General features: G+C 39.4%; 1 protein-coding gene across 4 annotated transcripts; it reads right to left on the bottom strand.

The window, feature by feature from the left end:
- Positions 1 to 1,670: 1,670 nt before the first annotated feature.
- YIPF1 (Yip1 domain family member 1) lies at positions 1,671 to 14,582 on the bottom strand. 4 transcript variants are annotated; one of them, XM_087960300.1, is made up of 10 exons: positions 13,608 to 14,582; positions 11,876 to 11,952; positions 10,973 to 11,136; positions 9,221 to 9,301; positions 7,560 to 7,647; positions 7,334 to 7,450; positions 5,644 to 5,810; positions 4,923 to 5,105; positions 3,858 to 3,955; positions 1,671 to 2,213 (listed from the first exon to the last, which is right to left on the bottom strand). In XM_087960300.1, exons 2-9 carry the CDS (start codon positions 11,904 to 11,906, stop codon positions 3,863 to 3,865), a joined length of 924 nt encoding a protein of 307 aa, XP_087816426.1. In that variant the 5' UTR covers positions 11,907 to 11,952; positions 13,608 to 14,582; the 3' UTR covers positions 1,671 to 2,213; positions 3,858 to 3,862. The 4 variants fall into 4 exon arrangements, with proteins under 4 accessions (XP_087816426.1, XP_087816423.1, XP_087816424.1 ...); XM_087960297.1 differs by having other exon boundaries at positions 14,435 to 14,582; XM_087960298.1 differs by lacking the exon at positions 13,608 to 14,582 and adding an exon at positions 13,357 to 13,433.
- Positions 14,583 to 14,642: the final 60 nt, after the last annotated feature.

Genomic DNA, 14,642 nt, shown 5'->3' with positions numbered 1-14,642 from the left:
AGAGATAAGACTGAACAACCTACCAAATTTTCTAAGATTATGTACCATATTCTTAAATTTGACAATACATTTTCTTAAATAAATCTGTGAACTTTGTACCTTGCTGGAAGTGCCTTGAGAAGTGCATAATCTCTACAGTATACAATTCTTCTAATCTACACCATATCTCACAAAATACTGATAGTAACCAAACCAAATATCACTTCTGGGTTTCCAGGGATAAGAATATCAGGTCCCCACTGTGGATTTTCTATGAGAAGAAAGGGGGAATTTTCTCAGTAGCTCATCCTGCCTGCTCTTCCTGTATTTGTTACATATATATGATGTTCAAGAATTTAAAATAAGTTTTTCATCCAAAGTTCACAAAGCAGAGTCTTCACATTTCTTACCTATGATGTAACCAAATTACAAAAATGGCTGAGACAACTATAGTTCAAGGACAGAAAAACCTGTTTTTATTGCACTGGTTTTATTACTGTTTTAAATCCAGATAATGGTATTCAGATAAGGACTGGGAAGAAAGATAAGTCTTTGGTTAAAAGGTGAGGCAGAAAACCAATATAAAAATCTGTACAGGCAATTCCTCTAAATTCAACAAGGTTACTTCTGAGTTCTGTGCACCTTTGGCATGTAGCTATGCTGGCCACATGACCACAGAAATTGTCTTTGGAGGACACTAACTCCTTCGGCCAGGAAATGGAGATGAGCACCATATGCCTTCGAGTTGGATCCGATGGACAGGGAACCCTTTACTTCTGCCTAATCTATTTGGCAGGCAATGAATATCAGTTCCAGGCAAAAAAGCCAATATATGCTGTAGTTGCACAACTGTTTTAAACCAATGATCTATAAAAATCTTTGAAGGTTATTTACTTGTACTCTTTGGTTTTACCAAATGCAAAATGCATTTCAGAAAGTCTGTTGATCTTCCTTCTAGCTATTCACCCCTAGCCAGCATGGTGAGATTGGAAGGTACTGCACCGTGGGGCAGCAGGAAAGCCTAAACTTCTAGAAGTGATTTACACCCTCTCAAGTGTAGGATGGCCATCTGAAGTTTTATATATTCTTACTGTATCTATATGCAGAAGTATACTTAATGGAAAGTGTCTGTAATTCTTGGCCATGTTAAATGAAGCGAAGTTGCTGTCTGGAGGGGAAAAATTCTGCCAAATTGTAGACTTTGAAATGGAAAAGACTATAGATGTAAGCATTTAAAAATGTATATAGAGCTTTCCATTTTATTAAAAACACATTAGATTTACAATAAAATGGTCAAAAAAAACAACAATAAAATACAGTGAAATAAGTTCATTACAAAATGAAAGCCAAGGCAATTCAACTATGCTTGATGTAGCTAAATTGAAGAAATAGTAGAAGTGCCTGAACAAAAAGGTCATTGTTGACAAAGTGGGAACCTGCCCAATTTCAGTGTGAGATAATTTCACATATAGATAGTCCATGACTTACAACAGTTCATTTAGTAACTGCATTGAAAAAAGTGACTTATGACTATTTTTCACACTTACAACCATTGCAGCATCCCTGTGGTCATGTGATCAAAAGTTAGAAGCTTGGCAACTGGCTCATACTTATGACGGTTTGCAATCTCCCGGGGTCATGCAATCACCTTTTGTGACCTTCTGACAAGCAAAGTCAATGAGGAAGCTAGATTCACTTAACCACCATGTTATTTAATAAGTACAATGATTCACTTAACAACAAAAAATGGGGCAAAATTCACTTAACAATTGTCTCTCTTAGCAACAGAAATTTTGGGTCCAATTTTGGTTGTAAGTCGAGGATTACCTGTAGTAGCCCCACACTGGAGAATTCTTCTGTCATATCATTGCTAAATGAGTATTATAGCATAGGAAGGAAGCCATTCCCCACAAAACTGTAAAGACTAAGTACAGCTGATTTAATATTTAAAAAAAACATGGTTCCTAAAGACAACAAATGTTCAACAGTAATTATTTTAATTTGGAAAGTTTTGAAATAACTCTCTATTTCTTTCTGTGGCATTTTGCAGAAAAGCACACTATATACGTTTTTATAGACAGTGTGTTTACATTCAAATGGTATCTAGAGACCCAAAGTCCCACTCAAAGTTTCCTCGTGGTCCAGGTTTCATTTTGGGTTGCTTCTCTTTGTGCAGCAACAAAATCACTCTCAAGCAGACCAATTCAGCTGATTCGGAACTTCATAGGAATCTCCTAGGTGATAAACAGAAATTCTAAAGTTAGTTATAATGAACAGATATTAAAAAGCCATAGAATTCACCCACATGGATTACACTATTAGCCATTATCTTAGATCACTACCAAAACCTTTTAAGAACTGGTGCCACATACAGATTTGTAGGAAAGTAGTTCATAATCAGAGACCAGTCAATATTTCGCCCAACAGTGGAACAAACAGGGATGTTTTCCCAATTCCTAAATCAAAAAACCCAAGAAGGCTAAGACAGTACTTCAAATAAGCAACATCAAGTGACTAATAGACTTGAGATCAATCTTAATAGCACTATGGATTTGGCTCAGAATCAAGTTGGCAACTGCTACAGTTCTTTCAACTCTACTGTTGCTATTAGATATGTTATGTAACAAAAGTATTTCTGGATTGTTATCAACTACTTCCTCCATATAAAATGCACTGCATTGGTCCAAATGAAAGATTGCAAGAGGATCAATAAATAAGGATAGGCACCCTAAATCTAGGTTCAACCCTAATCAGTGTGTTCGGCCAATGCTGGGCAGACTCCATAGTGCCAGGCCTCCATTGATAAAACTGAGTCAAGGATGATTCCTTTAGCACAAGGGTGTCAAACTCAATTTCATTGAGGGCCGCATCCGGGTTGTGTTTGACCTTAGGGGCTGGGTGGACGTGGCCAAGGTGGGCGTGGCCAGATCAACATCACTCGTGTCGGGGGCCTGTAATGGCCCGAGTGCTCTGCCAGAAAAAATGGTGCTTGGGAGGGCTGTGCGCAGAGGGTTGCAGGAGGCCGTCGCAGCCTCCTGAGCTCCATTTTTGCTGGCAGAGGCACTGCGGGCAAGTTCTTTGCTGTTTCCCTGGGCAACCCCGCAGGACAGATCTAAGCATCCCACGGGCTGGATCTGGCCTGCGGGCCTTGAGTTTGACACCCCTCCTGTAGCATGTACACCTCCTTCAGAAGAAGCTTCCTGTCCTCTTTCAGATCATGAGAAACCCCCCACTTAGCAGGACCTCCATCTTGTCAGCTTTAAATTGCTTGGCCATCACTCAACACATTATTGCCTCCAGACTGATCAAGCACATACGCTCTTGGCTCAGAAGAGAAGAAAAAAAAAAGTTGGATATTGTCTGCAAGGTAGAACCTTGTCATCAAATATTTGATGATCAGTTCCAGCAGGGTCATACAGAGATTGAAACAGATGGAAGACAGACTGGAATTTTATGATTAAAATGTTATTTACTGGGCCAGTTTTTAATTGGAGTTGGAAGTTCAGGCTTCAAGCAGACATGGGAATATTCAGTATACTGTGGAACCTCCTTCTTTCTCTACAACAAATTGCAGAGATGGCTTGCTAGAGTAACAGAACAATGATGGTGAACCTTTTGGGCTCGGTATGTCAAAAATTTAAAAGTGCCTAACATGATTCTGTTGGCATGTCACCACCTCCCCCAATCATTGCTCTGTGCAAGATGCTCCTGAGCTGTTGTGCAACAAAAACCTTCTGCAACAGCCAGGAAAAATGTGCTTGAAATAACCACCTAAGAATAGAAGCACATTTTAACTGCCTGTATCACTGCTTAAATTGATACCACTTGCAGTGGGTCCTGTAACACTGAAAAGTTTTTCTACGAAGGTAACATCTTACCTTATTTACTGAGCCTTTGTTACTTCTATTGTTCCATTAGGTGGAAGCACTGTAGTCAATGAAAGGACCTCCAGTTCAGGGGCATCAAAAAAGTATGCCTACATTAATGGGGAGCAAGAGGGAGATATCAGAACATCACGAATATCACAATCCCATATATTTGTGTAGGGAGTCCTCAATGTATGACCGTTTGCTTAGCGATCACTCAAAGCTATGACAACACCCCACCCCAAAGGTATTTGCAATCCGGATTTGAAGTTGTGATAGTTGGGCATCACCCCATAATCACATGATCATGTTTTGGGTATTCGGCAACAGGTCCACATTTATGGAGGTGTCCCACAGATAAGTGATCACGATTTACAACTTTCCCATGTCCTTCTAGTTGTTAGCAAAAATGCCCATTGTGGACAATGGATTTGCTTAGCAACCACAGCATTCATCTAATGACTACCACAAAAAAGATTATGAAATCGGGTACAGTCATGGGCACTGCTTCATGACTGGCATGACTTACGAGTATAATTCCATATTCAGTTACAGTTGTAAATCAAGGATTACTTGTAATGTACTTGGGCAGGGAACAGTCAACATAGAAATAACAAAATATTCAAAGATGACCAAGATAGAAGATTCAGAGTGTCAGATATGGGAAACCAATACCAAAACACTATTTATAGGTGATCCTATCTGAAAAGTATAGTACAGGAAGTCCTCAACGTACAACGGTTCATTTAGTGACCATTAAAATTTAGTGACCATTAAAAGTTACAACGGAACTGAAAAAGTGACTTATCACCATTTTTCACACTTACAACCTTTGTAGTATCTCCATGATCACGTGATCAAAATTCAGGTGCTTGGCTACTGGTTCATACTTATGACCATAGCTGTTTACCAAAGTCATGCAATATATACTATAAGTTTCCAACTATTTTGAATGGATTAATTAGACATATCATTGTCTAATTCTACAACAGCTAATCAAATCTAAATAAAAGCAATATTGAAAAATAAAAATTGATTAACTGAAGGTAATTCTTGACAAGTTGAGGGTGGTCATACCAAACAACCAACAGCTAGTAAGGCATGAAGAAGGACAACGGTCACAACTGTAGCCAATGCGATTCTCCGGTTGTCATCTCTAACAGCAGGCCAAAATGTCATTACTAGGACAGATCCTGAAAGGCACAGAGCAAATGCCATCAAAACCCATCGGAGAATTTTCTGTGGAATGATCCATAAAATCTACAAAGAGAAAAGGCAAGAAATAAAGTCCTTTACTGACTGCAAAGTAAAACATTTTAATCCGCTATCTATCTAAAAATCATCCAGGTACATCATCAGCATTAGCTGTGATGGAGAAACCTGCCATGCAGGAGTAGCACATTTGTCTCATCCTATCAGCACCTCATCCCATGACAAGGAGCCCTGTGGAATCACACATGGGAGCCCTATATCTTTGTCCAGTCAAACAGTTGTAGCCTCTCTATCAACACACATTTGTGAGAAGAACGGCTGTCACCTTCCAGACGTTTTGAAACCTTTCTCCAACTTGACGCCCTCCCCAGCAGGTAGGTAGGAACTACAATCCCTAGGGTTCTCAGCTGCCATTAATAAATCAAGAAATAATAGACTAAACAATTAAATTATGCCCTACATCATATAATACAGATCTGTCAGTTAAACTTTGCGCGTGGAGTATCAAAAACTGATACTGATCTATTTAGCTATTCCACATATTGTCACCTGTTCTTCCTAAAATACTTAATTGTACAATACTTACCGCTGTTGGTATATAAATGAAGAGTGAATAGCCATAAACACACACAATCTCAAGAAACGAGTAGGAGACAATGTTCACAACTTTGTTGTTTCTCCACATAAGGAATCCCCAGAGAGCAAGAGGAATTAGCCAGGCGTAAGCATAGATGGCTGTTGCAGCTATGGAGACTATAAAGAGATTTATTTTAGGATTACGATTCACTTCAAGATTAACAGGCATTTGCATCATAATGTATTCAGCTTCATGAACTGCAGAGTAAACTATGCAAGAACCAGTGATATCCCTCCAGATTTTCTTTAAAACTTGGTAATCTAAATGAGGACCTTCACGCTATATATACCAAACCTTGGAAAGTGACAAGTTCTCCCATCACTTGGGGTGGGGGGAAGGAATCAAGTGTTGAAATCAGTGACTGAAATCATCCCTAAGCCTCTGGCTCATACACTTTAATATTCATATATATTTTAGAACTCTGCTTTTCAATTCTATTTGCTGCTTTGACTACTCGCCAGAGTTGAAAGTAGGGCATGTGTTAAGTAATAAATAATGTACTGATTTGCCAAGGAATGTGTGGATTCCGAGAGGGCCTCTTCATGTGCCCATTAGGAATAGAAAGCTGTTTTGGGGACCTTAAGATGTGCATGTATCTTACTCATTTATCTTTCTCTCCTTGCATGTCAATGTGCCAAGCTACACATCTTTTAAAATGGAAGCCCCTTGGACAAGTGAGCAATTCAGGACAGAGCTGCTAATTAAAGAATTGAGGAGTTAGAGTTAAGAGTCTATGGCAATGTAACTCTGGGCTAAATATCTAATTTGGCAAGTTATTTGTTTCTTAGTTTATGTGAGGGGTGACTTATCACCTTGTTGCTTTTCTTACAAGTACGGAACCCATCCATTCTGGTTACTGCTGTGGTTTACAAGGTGGACGACGACACGTGCCTGGGATAGATCCAGGAGCCACCTGCTCCAGTCTGGTTGAGAATACATCCTGGCACCGTTAGCGGAAGCAGCCAAGCAAATGCATCTCTTTTACCAGGGATTACTCACGTTGGTGAGCTTGGCATCGTTTCCTCTTCCTGGACCCCATCATAGGAATTGGGTCTCTCTTCAGCCTTTGTGTGAATGTTTGTGAGATCCTCTCTTGCCTTCTTCTGAAGTCAAAGCTGTACAGATGCTATACTTCCTGCCCACCCACCTTACACCCTTGGCTACCTAGAGCGAGAGGCACTGATTCCAAGGGTCGGCTGCAATGCCGAGCCTCCTGTGGGTGGTTTGCTTGAGCTCAGCCCATCAGGTTTGTTTTCTGTCCTGAATGATATCTCTAGAATGAGTGGTGCTTCTCCTCTCTGTCAGAACATGGTCTAGACCAGGGGTCTCCAACCTTGGCAACTTTAAGACTTGTGGACTTCAACTCCCAGAGTTCCTCAGCCAGCAAAGCTGGCTGAGGAACTCTGGGAGTTGAAGTCCACAAGTCTTAAAGTTGCCAAGGTTGGAGACCCCTGGTCTAGATTCCTTCCTCAGCCTTCCCTGAGAAGCCTTCCCAGAGTTCCTGACTGCCTTTCAACATTCTGGCTACAAAGAAAGCTGCAGCCTTCCTCAAACTGTTTCACCGCAATCCCCGCTACTGTAACTCTTTCACTGGATAAAAACCGAACAGATACAAACTGTTTGAAATAATTTTACGAACCTTTGCGGAAATCTGGCACGTAGTGAAAATCGCGTTTACCCAGATGGATGAAGAATTTTGAAAGGTTACCGCTAATTGCAACAGCAAAGACTAGTGTGGCACATATCCAAAATGGACCTTAATTTGAGACAAAAGCAAATTCCCATTTTAGTTTGATTGACTTATTTGTATTCAGCATGAAAGCGGGAGAAAATCCCTTATTCAAAACTGTATTGTTTGCACATACCATAAAGATCAGGATTACTCCGAATATGGAGTCTCACAAAGTTTTTCCCTGGCACTGGAAATACAGATCCTTTGATTCTGTCCAAAACCTGATAATAATTAAAACAACATAGATCATATGGCTAAAGATAAATAAACTGTTTAAATTAAAGAAATACTGAACACATTTTGGATTTAACTAAACCATCTATACATTGCCCTGTTGGAAATCAGGATCTTGGGCAAATTAAGTATGGTTTATTCAGACAGAAATAAACAACGTGCAACATATTGTTTGCATTCATACATCAAGAAACCAAAAGCAAACAAATTACATGATTTGGATAATTAAATCCAGCCATTTTCCTTCTATTTTTTTTTTAAAAAGCCTTGTTAGTTCCCTTAATCATAGGTTTGGTTTGCAAATAAGCTAACTCGTAAATTGGTACTGCTTGCTTTGAGCATTTAATGAAGTCAGCCCTTGTAGTTTAATGTTAGGTGTAAGCCTGGTCGCTTTGAATTCTGAAAAAAAAACCACCACACAACACTATTTAAAAAATAGCACAATGTGGTGATGGTTATAAATGAGAGAAAACAATAGAGGTCTTTCGCCCCGAGCAGTAAATAACGGTTTATTAGATCAACACTACATGCATGGTAAGGGTATACCAATGGGCAGTTAGAACTGATTCAAAGATCAAACAAGATGGAAGGAGTATGCTGAATTACTGTATAATAGAAATGTCAACATCTAAGATTCCTTAGGAAATATCTCCCTCTCGCAAGAACATCTAGTACTAGAAGAAGTTAGAAGTTAGCTACAGAAAGTCATGGAATACCCACAGAAATATGGTTCTAACCAAGCTATGGCAGCAAATCTGGAAAACCATGCTAAAAAACTACAATCTGTGAAGTGGCCAAAAGAATGGAAGAGGTCAATCTACATTCCAATACTAAAACAGGCAACTTATTGGAACATGCAAACTATTGTACAATATCCTTAATTTCACATGCTGGCAAAGTAATAGGTCACACAATGCAGACTGGAGTCCTACATTAAAAAAAAGAAATGCCAAATGTTCAAAATGGTTTTTAAAAAGGACAAAAAAACATGAAACGTTATGAAGGTTGCAGTATCCTGGGGTCATGTGATCACCTTTTGTGACCTTCTGACAGGCAAATTCAATGGGGAAGCCAGATTCACTTAACAACCAGGTTACTAGCTTATTAACTGCAGTGATTCTCTTACGATTGTAGCAAGAAATGTCATAAAATGGGGCAAAACTCACTTAACAAATGTTTCACTTAATAACGGAAATTTTGGGCTCAATTATGGTCATAAATTGAGGACTATCTGTATGACGAATAAGAAAAATCTTAAACAATAATATATGTTCATGAAAAAGTGCAAAAATGATTATCATACCCATAAAGTTCTATTCCAACCATTTAAATTGGCAGAGAGAAGCAATGGAAATTTGGAAGGTTTTCAAAAGGAATGGTCATGTATACCTTTTTGTTAAGTCACATATGGACAAGGAAGTAGCAAAATAAATACAGAGCAGGACCTGCTATGCAGGATTGTCTCACGGAAACAAGAAGAAAAAAAGAAAGAAAACTATTTCATTAAAGTAAACACATTATGAACACGGTACACCAAACACATATGTGGAGATGACAAACCTGGTACGTATCCACATCGAAAAATGTCTGATAATATTCAAATGTCCAGAAAGGAGCACTTTTCTTCTGCCCAGCAAGCAACTGGAAGAGAGGATTTTTAAGAAGAAAGTACAGGTTTCTTTCTTATTCAACTATATTATTTACACATATCACTTATGTTAGAATCAGGAACCTCTCCGGAGAAAGTTGAATTTGACATTTGTGCTGGAAATCAGAACTTTCAGGAAAATCTATGCCATATATTTTATGTTAGGGTTACTTACATTATGTTAAATCTACAAACTCTTCTCACTGAAAGCACATGCATGTAGTTTTGCCAAGTCTCTTGTCAGAAAGAGAGACAACCTGGCATCAACCTGGCCAAAGCCCAATCATTTAGACCAGTGGTCCCCAACCTTTTTGTACCAGGGACCGGTTTCAAGCAGAAAATTTTGCAAGGACGGGGGGACGGGGAGAGAAGGGGGCTTTTCCTGTCGCCGCAGCTATTCTGAAACGCCCGTTTCACCCCCACCCCCCACCGCCCCCCGCTTCAATCCACAGTGTCCCGTTCTGCCTGCCTGCCTGCCTGCCTTAGTTTCTGGTTGTTTGGGAGCAGCTTCGCTGAGAATAATAACTATTCGCTCTTTTACTCAGCCGAAGCTGTTCCGATTCAACCATTAACGAAGGCAGGCAGGCAGGCAGAACGGAGCACTGGGTTGAATCCACAGGCGTGCGCGGGCGGGCGGGCGAGCGGCGGATGGGGTGGGGAGAAACGGGCGCTTCAGCGACAGGAAAAGCCCCCCTGCTTCTTTGAAGCAGTTTCTTCCTGTGCTGGTGGAGGAGCGAGAGAGAGACTGAGAGAGCTGACCCAGAGAGAAGGACAGGCTTCGGTTGCTTCCTCCCTCCCCTTCTTTCATTTGTGTCCTTGATCCCCGATCCCAGCAGCATTCACCGAAGGTGAAGAAAGCCTTCATTTTTTAAAAAAAAAATCTTTGCGGCCCGGTAGAGAGTGCTCCACGGCCCGGCACCGGTCCGCGGCCCGGTGGTTGGGGACCCCTGATTTAGACTACGCTCTAGTGAACTATAAGAATATATATGTATGCATGACTGGGAATGATGAAATTATTTGATTCATGGTTTGACCCAAACTCAGTTTTTACCCATTTCTTATTCCCAGTCATATGTGCACATATATTCTTTCCATTTCTAGGCTAGATAGCTGTGAATTTACTCAACCTATTTCAAAGTCTGTATAGGAGTTCAGATTTAATATTAAAGGCAATCAAGTAGTGTCACTAAATTTTTGTCTATTGACAGGGACAAAATTCCCTTTTAAAGTTCTTGGAGTGGAGATTTATATCCAGTTTGCATTGATATTAGAAGTGAAAAAAGCCATGCAGAATATCCTAAAGTTAATCTAATATGTTTACACATAAGTGGATCCCTTTAATATTGACTTATTGAACCAGAAACTCAAACCAAGATTGTAACAATGGCAACATCTGTGTACAATCAGCACAATGCTAATGGATGATTCAAGGCAATAACACTATATTAAGGGGGGAAATCCCTCATCCCATTAGATGGTTTCTAGCTGTGATCTAAATTTATAGTATATGAATCATCCCAAGACTATTCTAGCGTGTCTCTTTCCTGCAGATAGTTGTCCTTAATAGTTTCTACTGCTTTTTATACACAATATGTGCAGTGTTTATTAACAATATGAGGAAGAACAGCAGTTTGTCGGATAGAATCAGTATGTTTTCATCAAACCTCAGTTTTATCAGAATCATCTGTCCCCAGAAGTTCATCGTCTTCTTCTCTTCCAGATTCTTGCAGGCGTCCATGTTTTTTCTTTGGTTTTTCAGTAGGTTCATCAATACTTATAGTGACGGCATCTGGGTTGGCTGCCAACAAGTTAGCTGCATCATCAAATTCTGAAAAACAAACATTTCCTGCAGAAGACTTTATTTTTCTTAGCGTTTCCTCTCAAGGCATACAGTTATATGGTATTAACTCTTGTATCGTATTCTAAAGTAAATATCTTGTCAAATTACCAAGACATTTGTTTACTCAGTTAAACAAAGCTTTGGATCCATGCCCTAGAACTGAGTTCACCAGAATTGTTATTTATTAAAAATGCTGTTTTCCATTATACTGTGTTCTGAAATTGAATATAAAAAGAAGCACCACAAAGCAGAAACCCAACAGGGAGATTTGTAACAAGTAGCAATAAACAATACTTACCTAACATCAGGAAGATTTCTGGCTTATTACACTTTCTCAGTTACTTGAGTTAATCTTATTGTATATAGTTGTAATAAATATGCTTTGAATGAAACCAAAGGCCCATCTACTGCATCTCCTGTTTTGGTCAAGGAACAATTAAATGCCAAAGGAGAAGCTGACATTAGGTTTAAGCAGAATATTTTATGGAGAAGATACAAAGAATGAAGTGGATATGTCATTTGAATTCCTTGGTGAATTAAAAATAATTATACCTTGAGCTAATTCCCATTAGGAAAGGATAATTGTATTCAGTTCCACAATGATAACACTGCTTGTTAAAAATAAGTGGCCACATCATGCACTATAAATGAGACAGATTAAATTCTCAATGCAAAGCAATGACACAAAACAATCTAAAGGTTTTGGAAACCCCTTTTTGAAATGTACCTTGGAACTTGAAGTCATCCACAGCTGCCATTCATGCAGTGATATCCTTAGTTTATTAACAGGAATTGAGCAAAATTCTGAAAAATATAAAGAGAACAAATATTGTCTTAAACTGAAATTCATAATTCTATTCTTCATTGGTGAAACAGATTTCCCGAGCGCTTGCAGCTATTCAACATCATGCAACAGATTCTCCAGATCAGTTCATATAATTTAGAATACAAATTTGCCACAAGCATTGAGAGGATATATTAACCTAGTGGGCAGAAATGCCTGGATAGGGAAGAATGCCAGAATAGGGAAAAATGCAAATAACTCCAAACCAATTAGGCAGCACTGTATAAAAGAAATTATCTCTTCTATGTCATCTTCTATTAATATCATTGATTCACTCAATTTGACTTGAGAAAAATACCTTTATATATCTCAATTTAGCTGGATAAAAAGAAAAAAAGTCTGACAGTCAAACTGTACAGAGTAGTCATAATCCATTGTTTGCTTGAGATCCCATTATGTGTTGCCTTGGCAAGCGGTATGTGTGCACACGGTTAAACTTCCTACCACCAATACTGGAAACTCACTGAGTGCTTTGCACTTGTCACTCTCTTGAGGGGGTGGGGAGGAAGAATGCTATGTTTACTTCCTTAAGCTTCAGAACGAAAGGGATTAAAAATGGGAGAATTTTAAAAAAACAACTTTAATGCAAGGAAAAGAACACTCTGGCTGACATTCAGTCAGAGAAGAAGTGGGAAAGTTGTATTTGGCTAATAAAAATCTATATCTCTAGCAGATGATGAAAAAAAATCATCTTAGCAGTATTTGTAGCTCAACAGATTTCGACTTTCACTTATATATTCTGGTCATTCTATTAAAAATATGAAGCAAAAGCATGTACTTTTCCAAGTAAAAAAAAATCAGTTTATAATTTCCACAGGACTGTACTACATTATACTAGAAAACGTAATGCTTAAGGGATTTTGCAGCAGCACTGTGAAATGTAATTGTTTTTACTGCAGTATGCTTTAAAAAATTTTTACACAGAAATCTGTATTTGGGGTTCTTTTCTTTCCAGCACACCTTATATATTGCTGTTACCCACGGAGTACAGTACCCTCAAAGAAAACTTATCATCTGGCCACATTTAAACACAACGTAACCTCTATCCTCCCTTTGCCCATGATTGCAAAATTACAATCAGGAAGAAATAAAATTGCAGATCGACAGTTACTGAAACATGCTTCTAAATAGTTAGGGTCATTTAAAGAAAAGCAGATAATAATGCATCGCTCTTATGTCGGGGAAATGGGTTTGATCCAACCACCCTCAATTTCTTGAACAGATTTTACAAGGCACATTATGTTGACATTCACATCTGAAATCTCTTGGGAGTTGGGGTGGGGGTGGGGGTGGAATGGGGTGTTACTAGCCCAACACGGATTTTATCCCTCTCCCTAAAGACAGGCCGCAGTCAAGAGTCCTACCCAACCACACCACCAGGCGGCGCCGTCGCTACCTCCTCGGGGCAATACAACGACGGAAGACGCCGAGAACCAACCTGAAACGGAAACAGCAGGCACGAAAGAAACCCCACCCCTTTTTCGCTGTCTCTCGCTCTTAAAAGAGACAGAAGTCTCTTGTGGCATCTTGACCAATCAACGTTGCTCTCCCCCTTCCTCCCCCTCCTCCCTTTAAAGAGACAGCAACAACCAATTGCAAATGCATTTTTCCCTACCTTGGTACCCTTAAAATGTGCTCAAATGATGTTTTAATTACAGGAACAGTTGCATCCCAGGGAAAAGACTAACTTAAATGGGAAAGCTTTTCCGGCAGTTTAAGCTATAGTGGATATGTTAACCTTTCAGGTCGCAGTCACCTTAAAGAAAAAAAAAGCCCAGAAAATCCATTTCCTGAATGGGCTATGACGGTGTCAGCAGGTAGCCAACCGTGGATGCCCTTAGGAGTTCCAGCCGAGTCGGATTTGAATAGAAATCGGATACGAGGCCGCTCGGCAATCCCAGAACCGTCAGTCAGGCCCCGTGTTTCTCAACCTCAGTAACTTTTAAGCTATTTGGGCTTGCTGGCTGGGAAATTCTTGGGGCTGAAATCCAAATATTTTAAAAGTTGCAGATTGAGAAATGCTGAGCAAAACTGGGAAGTCGAAAAGCAAAAGAGTGATAGCAAATAACTTCTATATCGTTGCCAAAACACACTGCATGAATATAACTTGAGAAGTGACCAAAAAATCTCTCGGAGATTTCATTTTCCTTACTTATATAATAATTCCGGCTAGGAAGCAAAACCCATTTAACGGTGGAGGCTCTTCTGCAGTAAACATGAACTGCAGCAATATTCAGATACTGCAATCTTCCTAAGATCTTCCAATAAACATTAATTAGTCAAAGATGCAAACATCTTTTGCATTCTCGCACGAGAGACAAAAAGTGTACAGTCAATGTTTTTAAACGTCCGACTTCGAAAGTGAAAAAGTCAGGAATTCTATATAGAAGTTATTGGCCCAGTTTTGCAAAATGTGCTTTTCATCCCCCCCCCTCCACTCACTTTTTAGCTGCTTTGATGGATTCCAGCTTAAAGGCGTGGTTTTTTTCCCCCCACGACTGTAATATATGGTCTGGGCTTTGTTTTCTTTTCCCACTATTTCTCGTCCCGTTCTCCACTTTTCGGAAAGGGATTCGTAGATTAGACATTCGATCACGCGGAGGAAAAAAACAAGTTTTACTAATATATATATATTACGATGAGCGGGCTC

Source organism: Notechis scutatus, chromosome 3 (assembly GCF_049901735.1).
Source record: "Notechis scutatus isolate UNSWTSFEM ecotype Mainland chromosome 3, rNotScu1.2, whole genome shotgun sequence".
NCBI classification, from domain to species: domain Eukaryota; kingdom Metazoa; phylum Chordata; class Lepidosauria; order Squamata; family Elapidae; genus Notechis; species Notechis scutatus.
The sequence above is the reverse complement of the archived record's forward strand: the minus strand, read 5'-3'. Positions and strand labels throughout refer to the sequence as shown.

Excerpts from the sequence above, each read along its gene's own strand:
- YIPF1 (XM_087960300.1), bottom strand. The coding sequence starts at position 11,906 with ATGGCAGCTGTGGATGACTTCAAGTTCCAAG. Across the intron at positions 7,648-9,220 it reads TCGATGTGGATACGTACCAG|GTTTTGGACAGAATCAAAGG; the intron begins GTTTGTCATCTC and ends AATTATTATCAG. Across the intron at positions 7,451-7,559 it reads GAGTAATCCTGATCTTTATG|GTCCATTTTGGATATGTGCC; the intron begins GTATGTGCAAAC and ends TCTCAAATTAAG.